Raw genomic sequence first — 18,510 nt, 5'->3', positions numbered from 1 at the left:
GGGTGCTTACGTGCAAAAGTAGGTGGTACTTGAGGATTCGCTGGACAGGTTTCAAGAGATAGGAGCCCAGAGGCAAAGAATGCTGCAGTGCTTCTTGCCGTTCTCTGAAGAACTTGGCCAATGTCTTGTTCCTCATGCATTCTGTCAACACGGCTACTGACCTGAAAACACAATGTGTTTAAATAGTGTGTCTTACACAGTGTGTAAGACACACTATCTCCATAAGTTGTAAGTAAAGCCAATAATTGTTTCTTTCCTTCCTTGCAAAAAGGGGACAGCAGGTTCCTAATCCAATCACTGGTTTTTCTTGTTATCTTGTGCATTGAGCTATGTTTTCTTCTGACTTGCAGCCATTCTCTTTACACCAGGAATTACACATTTGAAGCAATACAGAATAAGACCATCATTTTCTAACAAGGATAATAGCAAAGAATGACAAGATCAAAGTAAAACTTCAGATAAGCATCTTTCATTTTTTGTTTTTCGAGTTTAAAACAACAACAAAATAATCCTTTTCCCTCCCTCCAATTTGTAAGGGGGAAAATATATATATATATATATATTTACTTTTTTAGATTGTAACTTGTATTATATGAACAGGCCAAGGGACAAATGAAGAAAGGGAACCCAAAATTCCTACCTTGGGTAGTTGGTGCAGTACTGTGTATATATGTGGAAATCTTCACTCTGCATGGATAGAAAAGATTTATATATACATTCAGATTTTGTCAAACTAGCAGCTAACACACATGGTGCAAAGATGATGACATCAAGGCAACATATTCTCCAGTTCCTGATCAATGAATTCCCCACTCTCACAGTGATAGTCTTAAAGCTAACATAGATTGACTTACATAATTTCACTTTTGGGGGAATTTTCCTTAACTTTTGTAGAAAAAAAATAGAGAAAAAGTAAGTGGATTGCAACGGAGCCTCCAAGGTCCTTTATGACAACCTATAAACCTTTTAAAAACTATACACACACACACCCCCCTTCAAACAACTGACTTGCATGCACCTAGTTTTGTATGTGCTCATGCACACACCTGCAGAATTAAGTTTTGTGGAATATGTTCACTGCAATTTTCTAATAGCTATGAATACTTTCACATTTGAGCACAATCTAAGTATGAAAATTAGATGCCACAAACTTTTTTTTTTTTTTGAAAGCAAATTATGACTCTGTGCAAGCAGAAAGTGATTACCAAAACAAGTTTTAATTAGATTTAGGTGGGATTCCATGCTTGCATGTCACTGTGAAATTGCTAACTTAATGCTGACAAGCCTCTCAGAGGAAGAGCCTGAGTTTCCTTTCTTTCTTCATTGGCAGAAGATTCTTTCTTAATCATCATAATTTAATTCCATGCAAGAACAAGTCTCCAGAAATGTCCCCATATGCTTTAAGTTCAAATCTGCCTATCAATGTATATCCCAAATAATGTTCAATTTCTGCAGCTCGTCAGAGTTGTAAAGACTAGAAAAGCACTGCAGAACTGCAAAGTGCTCCTAAAATCAATGACTTTTCTGAGCCCTAGTGCAATATAAAGCAATCGTCTGGTGGTAAACAAGACATGCTTCCCTGTGAAGCATTGTCAAAGCGTGCTCTGACCCGCTGCCCCATGACAGCTGTGCCCCACAAGGGGCACCCGCTCAGCGGTGGTAGCTCATGAATGGCAAGACCAAAGAGCCAGAGCCCAGTGCTCTGCGGAGCAACAGCACAGGGGGAGAGGGCTGATGCGGGCTGAGCCTTTTGTTTCTTATTGTTGGGTTGATTTTTTTTTTTTTTTTGGCTATTCATCAGAAAAAGCCAGCTGAGGCAGTGCCCTTCCCCCTTTCCAATGGTGCTGTTCCCTTCCCCCTCTCCCTTGTACATCAGACCATGCCATTCACTTTTCCAATGAGCACCAATTCAAAAGGACCACATAAAAAGAAAGCTGCTACTCAACCTCAGTGTAAGTCACTGCAATTAATTTCAGTATTTCTTACAGGATTTCCACACTAACTGTTTTGAAAAAATAAATCTAGCAAACTTCCTGCATGCTGCAAACCTCTATTACTTTAAGATGCTCTTATCTTAGACAGCAACCAACTACATTTAGTCTTGATACAATACAGTTCAGTGATTTAGCTTTCACGCCTGGACTAATTCTGCTGTCACAGCCGTTTTTTGTGGCGGTTTACATACGCCCAGTGTCCACACCCAAAGACAACGAGCTTCTGCCACAAACTATTAGTGTTCCCGCTTGGAACTTGCAGCAACAGCTACAAACCATCCCAACACAAAGCTAAGCATTAGCAAACCTCAGTATGTTGCGCACATCACACTGTCATTTTCTTCAGCAGTCATTTCTAAGCCAGCTAGCACTCATAGCAAGTGAGGGTGCTTACGAGAGAGCATCATGATGAAATTCAGGGTCATAGAAAAAGGCGATTTATTTTATATCTGCATATATTAATACGAGGTTTTAATTTAGGGGCTTTCTGATATAAATTATAACACATTCCCACGGCTACAATCACGGAATAATGCAATTTATAGAATGACTTCACAAGCAAAGTGCAGACCATTTTTTTTTTTACAATTATTTATATGTGTATAAATAAAATATACATATATAAATAAATGCATATTTATTTATACATTTATAAATAAAATATACACAAATAAAATGTGTATATGTATATATTTATATAATATATATATTATACACCACTCAAATAGTCACTTGACAGTTTTGCTTTTCAAACAAAAAGAAGAATATGTGTTTTGAAATTTCAACATATGAAAGCATTATCCATAAAACAAACACGACCAAACTTTTCAGGGTTTCGGAATGGATTAATGCACATTCCCCACAAAATCAATAGCAAGGCCAAAATCCCCAGAAGCCTTTTCACGCTCTTCCACTTTTTTCATTTTGTTTTCTACATGACGTCAAAACTATTTTCAGTGGAATTTTTGGCTATAAAAGAGCTTTAGTCTAGCTATTATCTGGAACAAGTCTGTATACCAAAAAATAAAATAAAATAAAATAAAAAATTAGTTCCTCATGCCCTCAATACCTCTAAAAATTTTAAAATGGTTTCACAATCACCCCTGCTTTCTGATGGGAGTTTATTCCAAATTTCATACTGAACTTCTATGTGCACTTACTTCATTTCACCACAGCTCATTTCATCACACAAAACCATTAGATAGCATTTACTTTCACTGAGCCATGTGCCAGTAGAAGGTCAGTTATATGTATTTTGTCTCCAGAATGAGATTGTTGATGCTCACTCAGACTTAAGCTGGTACGAATCAACAACATATACCTTGTTTAGGCATCAGCAGTAGTCGTGTGAACACATTGGGAGGGTAGCCAACAGAGCCGCAGATTTCCATTTCACAGTATGTAAAGAAACCTGATCTCTTAGAAATGCTGATCAGGTAGAAACCAAACGGGTATTTTCTGTAAACTTTTGCAGATTTGTTCTCAAATACATCTCAGTTACACAATTTAGAAGTTAATCTGTTCCTTCTCCACTGCAATCAAAGAAGGTTGTTACTTGATAATAAATCCATCCCACTGATCTAAAACATACCCCATAATCTTCGCTCCCCCCCCCCCCCCCCCCCCCCCCCCGCATATAACCACAACCTCTTCCTAAAGCTGAGGAAGGAAGCCTGAGGAAACAGTCAAGATGCCTGTGCTCCCATGGACTGCCTGGTTACCTCACACCTCTGCCACCTTGAGAGAAGGGACTACAAGTTCATGTGCAGAGCTGATCCTACCTACTTTACAGCAAGCTTCCCAGAGAGAGTGCTGTATTACTGTGAGGCATATCAGAGCAGACACCATGCAGGCTAAAGCCAATGCTGTGAACTACGTTCAGAAGCAAACTAAAAGCCAGGGCTAAAATTGATTTAATATATTTCAATCAATGCTTTCACACCACAAGTTAAATAGTAGCTATGCTCATTGGTATTTCTTTAGATGCTCATGCTTCCTCAGCTTGAAAGTCATTACATTCACCTTAACTGCCTTCAAACCAGATTAAAAGTGATCACTCAAGAGAGACTGGAATCACTCCAGAGATCATTTTTAATCTGGGGGCCCAAAGCTGTTATGGCAGAGGAAAAAAAATAAATCTGAGACCAAAGCCAAGTTCATCTGCACTGACTACAAAGAAGAGCAAAGCCAAGCACAATAAGATCACAGCTATACTTAGTTTGTCCCCTGCTGCTGAATCAATTCACTGTGTGTCTCCTACGCATGGAGCGAAGAGCCAAGCACATGGCTACAACCCTGATCTCTCAACTCTTGGTGCACTGTGCTTTTTTATAGCCATAAAAGGCACTTTAAAAGAAAATAGAGACTGAAAACATGAACTGAGTGAGAGCGTAAGCTTAAGCCAATTGCCTGGATCTCCTCTTCATTAATGAGATGGGAGATTAGAGTAATTCTCCCTTTCCCCTTGGTTAAGCTGTTGGTTTGTCTTTCAGAAAACATATGTTCTAAATTTCTGGGGCGCTGAGTGAGAAGAGCGATATGCCAGAATTAAGCTTTTCTTTTACAACAACTCACTTAAATGTAAACGTGTGGAATACTGAAGTCTATCTTCTAATTAACATTGGCATCATTACTATGAAAATTAAAGACTGAGTTGGCAAGAAAAAGTAAACAAACTTCTATGTGAATAATCAAGCTATAGCACTGGAACCTTTTATCAGCCTCTGATTACAGATAGCGGCAAAACATCTCCAAGACATTTAAAACAGTTCTCCTACATGAAGAGGCAGGCCCAGGGCTGGTAGGAATGACACTATTACACCACGACCCTAAGTGACAAGTTATTTCAGAGCAGCAGGCCCCCCACACCGTTTAAATAAAAACCCATTCATCCCCCTTCGCTTCTTGAGGCAGATAGCTAAAATCAGCAAATCATGATCAGACAGCAAATTAAGAAAAGGTGTGCTTTTCTGCATTTGTATCTTTATTTCCCCATGGGTTATTAATGGATTTTAAAAGCATTTAGAAGAACAAGGGCTTAGTATAATGTTGTAAGCAGTTGTTAAATATTTCTACTGTCTGATAACTTTGCATGGTTATTTTATCTGTTAGTGAGTTTTATGTTACTGGATGGTTTACAGTAACAATGTCTTGATGAAGTTGTTAACAAGTAAAAGCTGCCACTTTAGGAGCTATTTACTTTGGGCACTCAACAGAATAAATGATAAAGACTCAAATCCACAATTGTGAGTCTTTGTTCAAAGTATGCTAATGTGATTTGATAATCCTTACTGTTTTTCCCTCAGAAATAAAAGTTGCAAGGCTGTTTACTACTCAAACATGAATGCTATGTGCAAGAAACAATGATATATGATTGCATAAGGGAAACATGAAAAGCTATGCAACAAATTTTACTAAACAAAACCAACTAACAAATTCAAGTTCAAAGAAACAGTCCATTGTAAACAGCTCAAAACTAGACCTTACAAAAATAAGCTTACTAGATTTTTTACTTTAACCATAACTATTCTATTATTCAAGCAAAACAAATTTTCGCCATTTCACATGAATCCTGAAGAAAGAAAAGGCTATTACTTCATTCAGTTACTGAGTTTCATGAAATGCAAAAAGTAAACATAGTACCTACAGTGAAAACTTGATTATGTGTTTAAATTCCTAACATCTAGGATATTCACAAGTGAATCAGTAGGGTGAAAAAAAATGGAGCCAGTTTAACCCAAAGCACAGCTCCACTGAAAACACTAAAGAAGCTCCACTGGAGCTACATCCATTAGTTAAAGCCATGAGCTATGACTTTGGTATGAAATTATCCCCGTGTGTAAGTCACAGTGAAGATCTAGCACACTCAAAGTAATCAAACAATAAGTGGCTAAAGTCCCGTAAGACTTTAAGGACTGCATACTGCCAAAAAAGGATGTTTTGTTTCCACTACTCAATGCTGGGAAGATACGAGCAACCAAGAATGGACAACTGGAGTCTGTTAAGACAGTCACCAGTTACTGTAATGACATCTTCACAGCCAAAAACAGAACTGTGGGGTATTTTGGTATTGTTTGATTTTGCTTTTAAGTGTTTGCACTCGTCTGGATGAAGTTAAAAATGTTCACTAGGATTGCAGTCTCCAGCAATTTCTGAGCCATTAGGCAGTTGCCTGCCAATAATACAAATGCTAAAAGCATTTGACAAGGGAACAAAAAAGCACAAGCAAGCAATGATACACAGATGGATTTTGGAACTAATGGCCAGAAAGTCTATCAGAAAACTACTTTCAGCTGGCCAATATCACTGAGGGAGCAACTTTTTCCTGGACTAGTTATTATCTCTTGCACCACCTCTGTTTTGTGTCTCAGCCAGTAGTAGTCCCAGATACAAGCATGCAATATGGCAGCACGATGTACAAACTCCAAATTCTGACATCTCTAAATATCATGAAGGCCTCGCAACTGGGCATCAGCACAGGAACAACTTACATGACACACAAGGTATGACAATGGTGTCCACATTTTCTCTGTGGTAGAACCCACAGGAATAACTGGGACCCTCAGTTCTGGAATGACCCCCAAAATCAGCAGATCGTAGGATAATTTAGATTGGGTGGGAACTCTGAAAGTCATCTCATCCTTCCTCCTACTCAGAGCAGGACCATTTAGATCACATTGCTCATCTTCTAGAGCTCTAAATATCTTTAAAGAAGGAGATGCTACAACCTCTCTGCAGTCCATTTGATGTTTGACCACCCTCTTATGGCTAAACAACAAACCTGAAAATCATTAAATCAAACTGGAATTTCCCTTGTTGTAACTTGTGTCCACTACCCCTTATTTACCCCTCATTGTACTCCTTCCAAAAGCAGTTGGACTTTGTCTTCTCTATATTTTCTTGTTAGGTAGACAGCAGTAGACATTTCTGCTCAGCTTTTTCTTGTTCAAGCTAAACAAATCTTGTTTTGTCAGCCTTAGTACACCATATTTTTCATTCTCCTGACCTACTGGCTCACTCCAGTATGTCAATGTCTTTCTTGTACCAGAAGTCCAAAATTCATCACAGTATTCCTTATGTAGTCTTACAAGTGCTGCACAGAAGGGAAGAGAAGCAGGTTCTCTAAATCCGCTGACTACATTTTTGCTAATATATCCCAAGATGCTGTTGGCCTTCACTGCAATGGCGTACCGCAGATACACTTGTGCTCCATGACCCCAGATCCTTTTCTGCTGAGCTGTTCACTGGTCAGCCAGAACCTGCCCACAGGTGGGGTTGTTCCATTTCAGGCATAAGACTTTGCATTTGCCCTTACTACATTCTCCTTCAATTCGACATAGTTTGTTTGAAGTGATAACAACATGCCACAAGCCTGACTGCAATGTGGCAAAATACATCCAACACTAGGTTCTTCCAGTCCTTACAAAAGATCAGCTGCTAGATAAATTTTTAAACACGGAACAGAGACATACCACTATTGTCTACCAAGAGAAATTCCTTTGTTTTCTGTTGATTTGCTAACTTTTCTTGGTTGAAATAAAAATTAGGTCTCGAAAGTAATTAATTTTACTTTCCCATATCATTCTGCAATAGGCGTTGTACTGCAGAATCTTGCAGTAGCCTCTTACCTTGGAAACAAAACAGTCTGCTATAGCAACAGGATCATTTTCACAGTTTTCCAAATCTTGCAGAAGTTCACTAAAACAAAGAACAGAAAAATCCAAGACAATTATTTCACATCTCAGAATAGACACACACATATACCCTAGAGCCAGACACTTCCACTGTTCATGGCAGTGATACCCAAAGCACTTATGATGGAGGTAGTCCAAAAAAGGTTACTAGAAACCCTCTGGCTCCCCTGCATAGACCTTCCATTTTCCAATGAACTGGCCCACGTAAACAGACTTCTTTGTTTCTTTTCAGAATATAAATACACCATCTTATGAAACAGGGTCAAAACTGGACTGAGTCAAACATACAGTTCTGGTTCCTAACGCATAAAACACAACAGTATCTTAGCTCTGTTCAGTGCTACAGCCATTGCTCCTCTCCCATACAGATAAGACACTCAGATTTGGATGTCCACAGCTGCACTGTATCTCCACATGTACCAAACATATTTTTTTCTTATGCACAATCAAGCTGTTACCTGCACATGCACAGAAATTCCAGTTCTGGTACCACAACGTGTGATCAAAATAAACAACTGCTTATCTTTTTTGCCAATATGATAAGTCACATTAATTGACTTTATATACGCTTTAATTGATTCTAACAAATGGTGGCGTCATAGTAACTGCAGCACTGGAATACTTGCTTCTGTCAAAAAACTAATAAAGTCAAGCGACCACAAAACTTTATGGTCTCTTCCTCCTAGGTATGAAGCCATGTAGAGAAGCTTTCTCTCTGGAGACAGATGAGCATGCTAGGAAAATGGTATTCCCACATACTTAAACATGCAAGTCACCACAATGACCATGGACTGCCAATCTACGCAAAGATGAGTGCCTTTCTCCAGAATGACTGCTCTTCTATGAAACGCATAGTGGTGTAGTCAGAGGGTTGTTTAGCTTGTACATCAGCTGACACAGTCAAACCAAACAAAATTTAAAACACGCTGAAGCACATGCCCTGTCCTATAAAGATTTTGTATGTTTCAGTAGCTTGACGTGACTGAGGTGGATGAGGAGCTAGTCCGAAAAACACGGATGAGAAGCAGGAATGTGTTACATATACAAGAAGAACAGTAATAAGTTCACACAGGAAGATTTGTCTACCTTTAGTGGGTCTCTTCACTGAAGAAAAGTGGTGAGCCAGGAAAAAGTTTTCTGGAAGGGAATATATAAATTCTACATGCATAAAAATAAAATCTAACTGAGAGGATTTTATATTTTTGACATGCCAAGCAGGAAATGAATTCACTATAACAGGAGCAAAGCAATAATGGAGTATGTTCACTATCATATGAAATTCAGTTCTGGAAAGCCAATTCAGTGAAAGAAAGAGTTCAAGCAGCAGAAGAAAACCTCAAAGGTCTCTCGTTGATCCTAATATTCTTTAGTCTTACTGAAAGATGTACTCAGAATACCAACAGGAAAAAAATAAAAATAAAAATAAAAATAAAAATAAAAGAATTTTCTCATCAGATGTTTTTTCGTTTAGTGCTACTTCTCTCCCAGTTCACAGCTGGTTCCCTGAATGAGTTTTGCATAAGAGTTGCTAAACTTGTATCTAGGGAACTACCCTTTTCCCTTCTAAGCAGACACAATTTCCCTGTGTAAGTAAGAATAGGAGTAAAACAGAAAAATTTCCTGACTTGTTCTTTGCTCCTGTAATTACTGGGGGAAGGAAGGGGAGAAATCAGTAATCAGTCACATTGAAAAAAAGACAGACAAAGAACTTAGGTTAGGCGGTCACTAAGCCACTCTGTATAGCAATAATTTAACCTCCACACCTCAGATTTTCCCTTCATTAAAATCAGAATAAAAATATGACCCTTGCTTGATAGCCCACATCAGTGAAGATCCTTTAAATCAGCAAAAGAAAGAAGCTGTAGCAATGCTGAGCATAACCATTAATTATAACAGCTGTTTCCACAAATGAGTTTTGGAAATAACATCAAATACGCTGAGCTTGTTCAGTGTATTCCTGTAAGTAGAGGTTCTCCTGATGTTTTAGAATACATTCAATTGCCATTTTGTTCCTACTGGTCTCCTTTAATACTATATTATTTTTCCTGCATGATACAGTAATATTGCATTTAAAGTTTTCATATATTCATGCAATGGGTCCAGGTTTATGCAGTAAATGTGTTGGTGGCTCGTGTCTTCAGCACAAGCACAAAATGTAAGGGTTGTGCTTTGAATGATTTTGTTAGCTGTACTGCACTCTCTTTTGTCTCATCTTGCAGATGAGACAAAGAATGGGATTGGTAAAAGCAGCCTGCCACTGTGTAACATCAGCGAATCTGCGAAAAACTTAAAGAAATCCCTATAATAACACACTGACGTGTGAAAGAGAGAGTTTATAATTATGCATTTAAACACCTGACAACAGAAGTAGTGGAGAGAAAGCAGAAGTTCCCTTCACCTGGGTATCCAGATGTTTTACACTTTCCACAGACAGTAATGGAGCTCTTAGCATCCATGGTTACTTATGCCAATGGCCCAGGCAGGAAGGGAGCACAAGGAAGCACTGGGAAAAAATGTGATGCTCTTGCAGCTGAACTGCTAACAAGACTCAAGCTGAAATACATCACGAATGCCAGTGCTCTTTAAAACCATGAACTAAATTATGCAGCTTGGGTTGTTATGGTCTGGAAAAATGTGATCATCATCAATAGCTAATGATAAGTCCTTTGGGATGAGAGAGGTAAATGTAGAAAGACAGACAATTTTTTATGAAATGAACTTGTTACCTTTACAAGTCAAATGAACATAAGTCTCATTACACTATCTTTTAGGATGTTCTGACATTTTGGAGCATGAATTATTTTCAAGACGAAACACTTAACTTCCCCTCTCAGTGGGTAAAGACTGTTAGGTCCGTATGAAGATGCTGACTACAGGAGGTGAAGAGGAATAAGTAAAATCCATTTACAGGTCTGTAGATAACTAATACTTGCACACAAACAAGTTATGCACTTTTTCATTGTATTCATTGTATCATCACCACACTATTTTAAAAAAGACCCAGGATTTTTTCATCTTGTTCTTGATCTGAATTGGTGAAAAAGAAAGATGATAATGACAGGCATCTCGGATGGGCCAGCTTTGGTGGAATAGAAGGAACAGAAAGAGGCAGAAAGGGAACAGCATTATTTGTCCTGCTGAAAATTTCACCCATGATGAAAAACAGTTGCAGTGTGCAGCCTAACCATAAATGCTAACGTATTATCAAAAAAAATCATTATCATGATGCCTAACAACATTCAAAGCTAAAAGGGACATAGCAAGCACAATCTGGTCCTTGTGGCTGAATAATTTCATTATATAAAAATCTAGAAAATTTATCTGAAGAGTTCAGATTTTTACTAAAAAAAGATATAAATTATACTTGATATAATCACACTGCTACAAATATTTTGTGACAAAAACTAGTATCTCCACACTCAAAAAAAAATCCTTTTCCTTTAAAGGCGAGCTCTTACAGGTTTTATGAAGGCTCTTCCCAACAAGAAGTCAACCACTGCCACCATGAAGCTCAGAGCAGAGGAACTGCTGAAGATGGCAGCTGTACCGAAGAGCCCTGCACAGCATCTGCGTGCTTCAGTAGTCACTGATGGACAAAGAGCATGCACAATCTCTGTTGGCAGCAGAGGTTTCAGCTTGGCCTCTCTTAAGACCAGCTGAGTGTTGGTAGAAGTCTGAACCTATGCATGTTTCACCACAGAATTCCCATTTCAGAATGAAGTCACGCTATTGCGAATTTATCCCAAATCGTTGCTGGAAAGAATCTCAACAGGAGAGGCCAGAGAAGTAAGGCAGCAAATGATGATTTAGAGGATGCTTCCCCCTTCCGAATAAATCAATAAATAGTGAGGGAGCTTCTTCCAACAGATGGAGAAGGACTGGTGGAATATGGTCAATAATTCTACTTTAAGAAACAGCTTTCCAAAAAGAGATCACAAAGGACTAGCAGTTAGCATCCTGACTATCATTTCTGCTATTCAATACAACACCTGACAAAAAGTCATTTCAGTAAATGGCATTTCTCACATCTATACAGGCCACAGAAGCCCAAGATTAAAAAGTTTCATCACTGATTAATCATCACATTCAGAGTTGAGAAAAACATGGTCATTCTGAAACTATGAAATCATTCTCACAAAAAGCATCTGAAACTACTAACTCAGAACTGCCAAGTGGAACTTATTCAAAGGTAAAAATAAACGAAGAGGCTATAGAGTATGTTCAGGACCCAGAAGCTAAATGCCAAGTTTCACACAGGAGGGAACTTTATCCTTGAAGCTATATTAGGATCTACAGTGCGTGTTGACTCTTAAAAAATCTCACAATTTCCATGTAGAATTTTGAATCGTGATGCCTGAAATACATTAGCAATTTACTAGAGGCTTTGGACAACTTTCCAGTGAGATTTAACCATTCTAACATATCTATCCCTAGGAGCTCCCAAATTATTATTATTTTTTTTAAATCTTTTTTTTTTTCTTTCTTTTAACCTCTGGAAATCCTTTCTTCTCTCCCTCAAATCATTTATTCTGTATCATGATTAAAAAGGTACTTTTATTCAGTAATATTTGCAATGATGCCTATATAAGTGTGTCCCAACTACGTACCCTGCTATTTCTCTGGCTTTGAAGGATCAGAAAATACAATGGCCACGTCTGTTTTTTTTTTTTTTTTTTTTTTTTTTCCCCATCCTGTGACTATTAGGAAGCTCACAGTCACTGTCTCATGGCTCTAAAACACAGGATCAGACTACCACTATGTATTTTCCATCATGTTAGATATTCAATCAAGTCAGAAGTTGTAGCTGAAGCAGGACTTAGCAGCTTTCCTGAAAGTGTATTTCCCATACTGTGCTGTAGATGCAAGACTCAGAAAAGGATTTTAGGTTTCAACTTTGTCCAACATCTCTAAATAATCTACCTCCACTCTCCCCTTTGATGCTGAACAGTGATCCCCAGCAGCAGAAGCACTTTAAAATACTTTCCCATGATGACAGAAAAATACTAAAGAAGCTCTTTGACAGGGGTCCTTCACTTCAGAATCCTCTTTTTATTTAAGGAAATTATTTGGTGTTCTTCAAAGATTACAACAGTTTGGGATATCTTTTGTCAACTACAGTAAGGCTAAGACATCTTTTACAGGAATAATGGGACATAGAAGACATGGGAACTTTATGCCATTAGGTTTGTTGCATTGACCACATGTTCAGGTTTTCCTTAAATACTGAGTAAGTTAATTATTTTTTATAACAGAGGATTCAGTCAAAAGTAGCAGTAGCATGCTCCTAAAACTGCAGATACTGCAGATCTCACACAATCTGGGACCAGCTATAGAAGCAAGAGAAATTTTACTTGAAGTTCCCATTATATGCTAGAATCCCATTTGCAGAGTTTTAGAGAAGGCTGTAAAGATACCTAACAGAAGTATTCAATACATAGCAAGGTACTTGAACACAGCTTTGATAAATTATTTCAGGGAGTGCCTAGTAGTTTAAAATGTTACAAAAACCAGATATATGTCAGTACTCCAAAGGACCTAATATAATAGGGATAAAATATTGCCTGTTTAGTGAGACAAAAGTTTAATTCATGGTGGTCTTGCACTAGGTTCAGCTGGAGCACAGAGCAGGTTAGGTTTATATTTATGGAAATACCCAGCATGAAAACAGAAGTAGTAAATGAAGACCACGCTTGATTCATTAAACCAGCAGCTACATAATCTGATCTCAGCAAACCAACCCAGCTGAGAATCAAATACCATTTCTCAATTTATATATCTTGGCTGTATTACAGTGATAAAAAACTATTTACTTGGTTTGCTCCCTCCCATCAACACAGGCTGCTTCATTTAGTTAAACACTAATTTACCTGTTGAAATGGTAGATATCCCGTATGTTTCCAAACAAGGCTGATCTCTCTTCTGTCCCCAGGGACAGCTTGGATTGGTCAGTGATACAATCGAGGTAATCCTACAAGAGAAATGAGAATGAAACCTGTAGACATTTCCTCCTTTTCTAGGTCAGTAAATGGAGCTACCTTTTATTGTTCAAGATGAGTTCCTTCATATCAGTTTCACATTATTATTACAGTAAACCCTTCAGTAGCCTCACTGTGAACAGTCATTCTATTATGAAAGGTAACAGTACTTACCTGTTCACTGAAACCAAGAAAATAACAGAAGACTGAATGCTAAGTTATAGTCCTTAGACTGGACAGCCAACATTTCTCTTGCTACTGATATACAAATGTATTCAGATTTCATTCACAGTGACAGCTTAATTGATCATTTAACTGGCTCAGAGACAAAAAAAAATGTACAAAAATATGTACAAAAAAAAATGAAGAATGTCATTTAATAGTCTTAGTAACAGAAAACCTATATAATCAAGAACTGAAAACATAGAAACAACAAGGGCTCAGAAAAGCAAAAACTACCAAAAAAAAATCTTTTAAAACCGTAGCTGGAAAAAAACAAACACACACAACACAGAGATTGTAGAGGACAGAAGATCCCAGAGTATATACACACATGCAATTTAACCAAACATACAGTTACATTGCAAACTACTGTGGTATACGTTTTAGCAAAGACTTTAGCAAATACTTTCACATTTACAAGAGTGTCTCATCCAATGACTTCAACTGAATAGGAACAAGAGAACTAGAAAAAAGATCAGGCCAGCATTGTTCTAGCAGAACAACTTTCCCATTTCTCCCCCATTTTGATAAGAGCTCAGCTCCCAAAGCATCACCTTTCATTCCATTGCTGCTTCAGTGTTAAAATTTCCTCAGCTAAGGGCAAACAAATCCACTGGGCTTTTTAACTAACTTCAACTCATAAACCAAGAAACCCAATGTGCTGCCACATCCATGAAGAAATTCTGCTAGAGGATGGAAAACAATAAAAGAAAAGTGAAAACAGCTGAAACAATGTGAAATAAAAATAAATAAAATCCCTTAGCCTGGGGTTAGACAACGCGGTGTGGCAACCCACCAAAAGCAACACAGCATTCCACTGCTCGGCAAGGAAGGAACCCTGTGAAACGTCAACTAGACCATGAAAACTTCTAAGATGCAACTGCGTGCCAGAGTCATAAAGAAAAAAATATTACACAACACATGCACTGGACAAGATTCATTTTCCGAAAATCCAAAGACGACAAAGGGTTTGGATCAGACATTGATCTGACCTTTGGATTTTAGATGCTCTTGTTAGGATGGTTATGAATTACAGCACTCAATTCTCTATCCCCATGTTCTTTGCAACTGAGATGGTGTAAGCAGAGTCACAGGTCCTAGTCCTAACACTCAATAATCCACATTTGGTATTTGGTTACCAAATTAAATCTACCCCTCATCACCACCAAAAAAAAAAAAAAGAGTTTTGTTGTTGTTGTTTGTTTGTTTGTTTTTATTGGTTTTTTTGTTTTGTTTTTTTTTTTCCAACAGGAAGAAAACAAGCATATTCAAATGCAACTTCAGTGTCTTTAAGAACAACAACAAGCAGCAGTGGGCAAGCAAGTAGGCACATCCCAGAAAGCCTTCTCATCTCTTCTGTGATGGACATCTGTACTGTACCTTCTTGCAGCCTCCTAGTCCCAGCCTGTCCTTGAAATGCATTTGTGCAGTAAGCCATTGGAATGGCATCCCTGGGACTGCCTGAATTTGTTTTCATTTCATTTATACTCAGATATTCATTTTAATAATATTCATTTATACTCATAAGCTGTAGATGAGTAAAAGGTTTGGGAATTCTGGTGAGGCAGGCCGGATTGCAGCATGTAGTATGCTAGCTCAAAGGCAGTAGATGATAGTTTCAGGGCTACTCCAATGACAGCAATAAATAACTTTTTCTGTCCACTAATACAAATGTACATTTAACAGTGAAGAACAAAAGCTCCAGCGGAGCCGTGATTCTCCAAAAACATTTGAGCATTGCAGGAGCACTGTAGCATCCTTAGCTAGTGTGGTGTGGTGTGTTACAGAGGAATGGAAATCTCACAGTAACTCCAACTCTCAAGTAACTCCACACAGCCTGTTTATTGAATAAAGAGGAGTTTCTTTCAAACTCCATCTCAGAATGGGTTTCTTAAAAAACAAACAAACAAACAAAAAACAGTCCAGAGTCTTTTTTTTTCCCCAGTATTGTAGACAGTTTTAAAAGCATAACCTCCTATATGCTCCTTTTGTCCTCCAATCCCATTTTTCTCCACATATGTACATGTATATTTTTCTCAGTCTTTTACCAACTTTTAGCAAGAAATAAGGAACCGGGCCCTTTCTAAGGCTCCTGCCAAGAAAAAGCCTGCAGGTGCTTTGGCAGTTTTCCAGCATTCCAGCAGCATGTGCCAGGATCAGGTTATCCCACGCACGCACAGCTTGTGCTCTCTGCTGCGAAAAGTTCCCCGAGACTGCACCTCTAGCCTCCATGTCCTCCCAGCATCAGATCAGAAACAAACTTGAAACAAATGGCTGGGTTTTTGCTTACTTCGGGTAAAGGGAGACAGTTCTTCATTAAAAATGCTCGGATGCGAGGATGGCGGTTGCAGGCCCATCCTCACAAAGCGGTCTGACAAAGTCCGGGCACGCTGCAGCAGCAGCACGTGGCTTGCAGTGACACAGCAAGTGGGACCTTTCTGGTTATATTGCTTTATAGAGTATGTGTGCTCTCATAAAGTTTCATGAACTCATCCGGGAAACTGATGCAGTATCGGCATATAGCCTTCTGCAAGGACAACAGCAGGAGCAGATCAAAGCTACCCCGCCATGGGGTTTTTCCTAATTATTTCTTAGCAAGTGGTACTTTACCCCCATGGTAGTCGCTGCAACCTCCTGCAGCATATCAACAGCTGTTATCATCTGAAGCCATAATGAAAGGTTTGGAGCTAGGAGATAACAGAGCAGGCTGCAGCCATAATGACACGGTGCAGAAATCAACAAAATTTATCAGAACAGAGCACCGGGCTTATTCGCTTTATTTGTTTCTTGTCAGCATCTACGGACCTTCTGTCAGCACCGAATGATTTGTTTATAACCTTTGCCTTCACTGGTGTTTTATTGCTTCTCTGCAGTTAGAGCAAAACATTTAGCTTACTTTATAAGAGAAACAAAAATAAATGCTGGTCTCTTTAGATTGATTTATGGAGCAAGGTTTGTTCTAATCACATTGCACAATTTTTCCACCCTATTTCCTGAATCTCTCCACAGACTAGAAGAGGCTTGCCGAATGGCTCTGCCTCCCTCGCTGGGTTTGACATTCTCCCCATTTGTCTTTCATCGCTCCGAGTCTATCGGGAAGAATGTCTGTTAGGAGCTTCGCATCTGATGACTGCCTCCTCCTCTGCAATCACCTGAGAAAGATCTCCAGAGGAACAAAATGATGACAACACTAACCTCTGAGGATAAAACAGTAATTGTACGAATTGGAAATGAGAGAAAACTGTCAAGAAAAGAACAAAATGAGCAAAAAGTTCTTTACAGATTGATTGAAACTATTTTTTTTTTCCATGGCCAAAGGTCAGAAACGAAATGCAAATTCACATGGGACGTTTTCATCTAGACACCTATTATCCTTTGAAAACAGGCCCCCGCTTAGCTTTAAAAACATAATAAAAGCTAAACAATAATAAATATTATTGTTTAAATAAATTGTTTATTGCCAGACATTAATGTGGTAATGTTAAAATTACATGTTAAAATTAGAAATGTTAACATAGTAATGTTAATGTGGGTAAAAGTGACATTACCTTGTAAAATATTTTTTCCTGCCCTGAAAGAAACAATTATATCTTCTCTATATATCAAATATATCCTCTATAGAGCAGGAATCTGCACGTATGAAAATCATTAGAGATAAGCAAGAATGTTGAAGGAGTAGTGCTGTTGCATGTGCACATCTTTACCAAATGACACATGAAATACTGTAAATCTGAATAAATATCAATAACAGGAAAAAGTAACAATAAAAAAATCTTTGTATTCCAGTGCCTAAACACAGGCTGAAGGAGAACGCAAGGCTGCTGTACATCTTTAGACTTCAACAACATGTACTTGACTCAAAAGTTGAGTACTTTCACCAAGAAAACTCAGTCTCTGACCAAAAAACGCCTAAAACCAGGTACTCATCAAAACTCCAGTGACGTCTCATGCTGCAGCAGGAGGAGGAACATGCATTATTAAATCAAGCTGGACCTGCATCCAGGTTGCACAATACCATCGCTCAGACCCCAGTTTTCTGATATTCCCTACTTCTGTACTACCAGAAAGGCAGCCCCTTCTCCTGAATGCTATACCAACCCCCTGAGCATGTCATTTGCCCAACTGCCCTCTACCCAACATGATGACAAACGGCGCAGATCAGCTGGTTGTGGACAAGAGGAGCCACTGACATGCTCCAGCAGCCTGGGCTGCCGGCATTATGTTCCCACACTGCTTTGAGGGAAAGGCTGTGGACCAGAAAGAAAACACGCTGCAAACTGGATCCCAGTTGTAGCCTGCTAGCTAGAGCCACGCTGACCAAACCACAGCTCATCCTTGTAGCCAAAGAGAAGGTTGGGCAACTGCTGCTGTACAACAGTAACTGCTAGAACACGCTCCATGCTGCTGATTACAGAGGTAATTATAATCTCTACCGATGCCCCTTTTGCCTGATTTTTTTTTCTATTCCTTTTTATTATTATTTACTTCATTTGTGGATTTATCTGGTAAGTACAGAAGCATTGTCTGAATGCCTTGTGGGGAAACAGCATACTATCCATGACAGGTGGCCGAGGACACAGTGCATGTCAGAGCAGCTCTTCTCAATTACTGAAAGTACAGCTGTAA

General features: G+C 38.6%; 1 protein-coding gene across 7 annotated transcripts in view; it reads right to left on the bottom strand.

Moving 5' to 3' along the window:
• The window catches only part of PLEKHG1 (pleckstrin homology and RhoGEF domain containing G1), a 163,133-nt gene that overhangs the window by 19,332 nt on the left and 125,291 nt on the right, over positions 1 to 18,510 (bottom strand). For all 7 annotated transcript variants that reach the window (XM_084514200.1, XM_084514201.1, XM_084514199.1 and 4 more), the window contains 4 exons: positions 13,555 to 13,655; positions 7,622 to 7,691; positions 641 to 687; positions 11 to 161 (listed from right to left, as the gene is read on the bottom strand). In XM_084514200.1, the coding sequence (XP_084370326.1) occupies positions 11 to 161; positions 641 to 687; positions 7,622 to 7,691; positions 13,555 to 13,655 (369 nt within the window). The remainder of the gene's footprint in view (positions 1 to 10; positions 162 to 640; positions 688 to 7,621; positions 7,692 to 13,554; positions 13,656 to 18,510) is intronic.

The sequence above is a fragment of the Aythya ferina genome (assembly GCF_964211825.1).
Source record: "Aythya ferina genome assembly, chromosome: 3".
In the NCBI taxonomy this organism is placed as follows: domain Eukaryota; kingdom Metazoa; phylum Chordata; class Aves; order Anseriformes; family Anatidae; genus Aythya; species Aythya ferina.
This window is presented reverse-complemented; position numbering and strand designations above follow the sequence as displayed.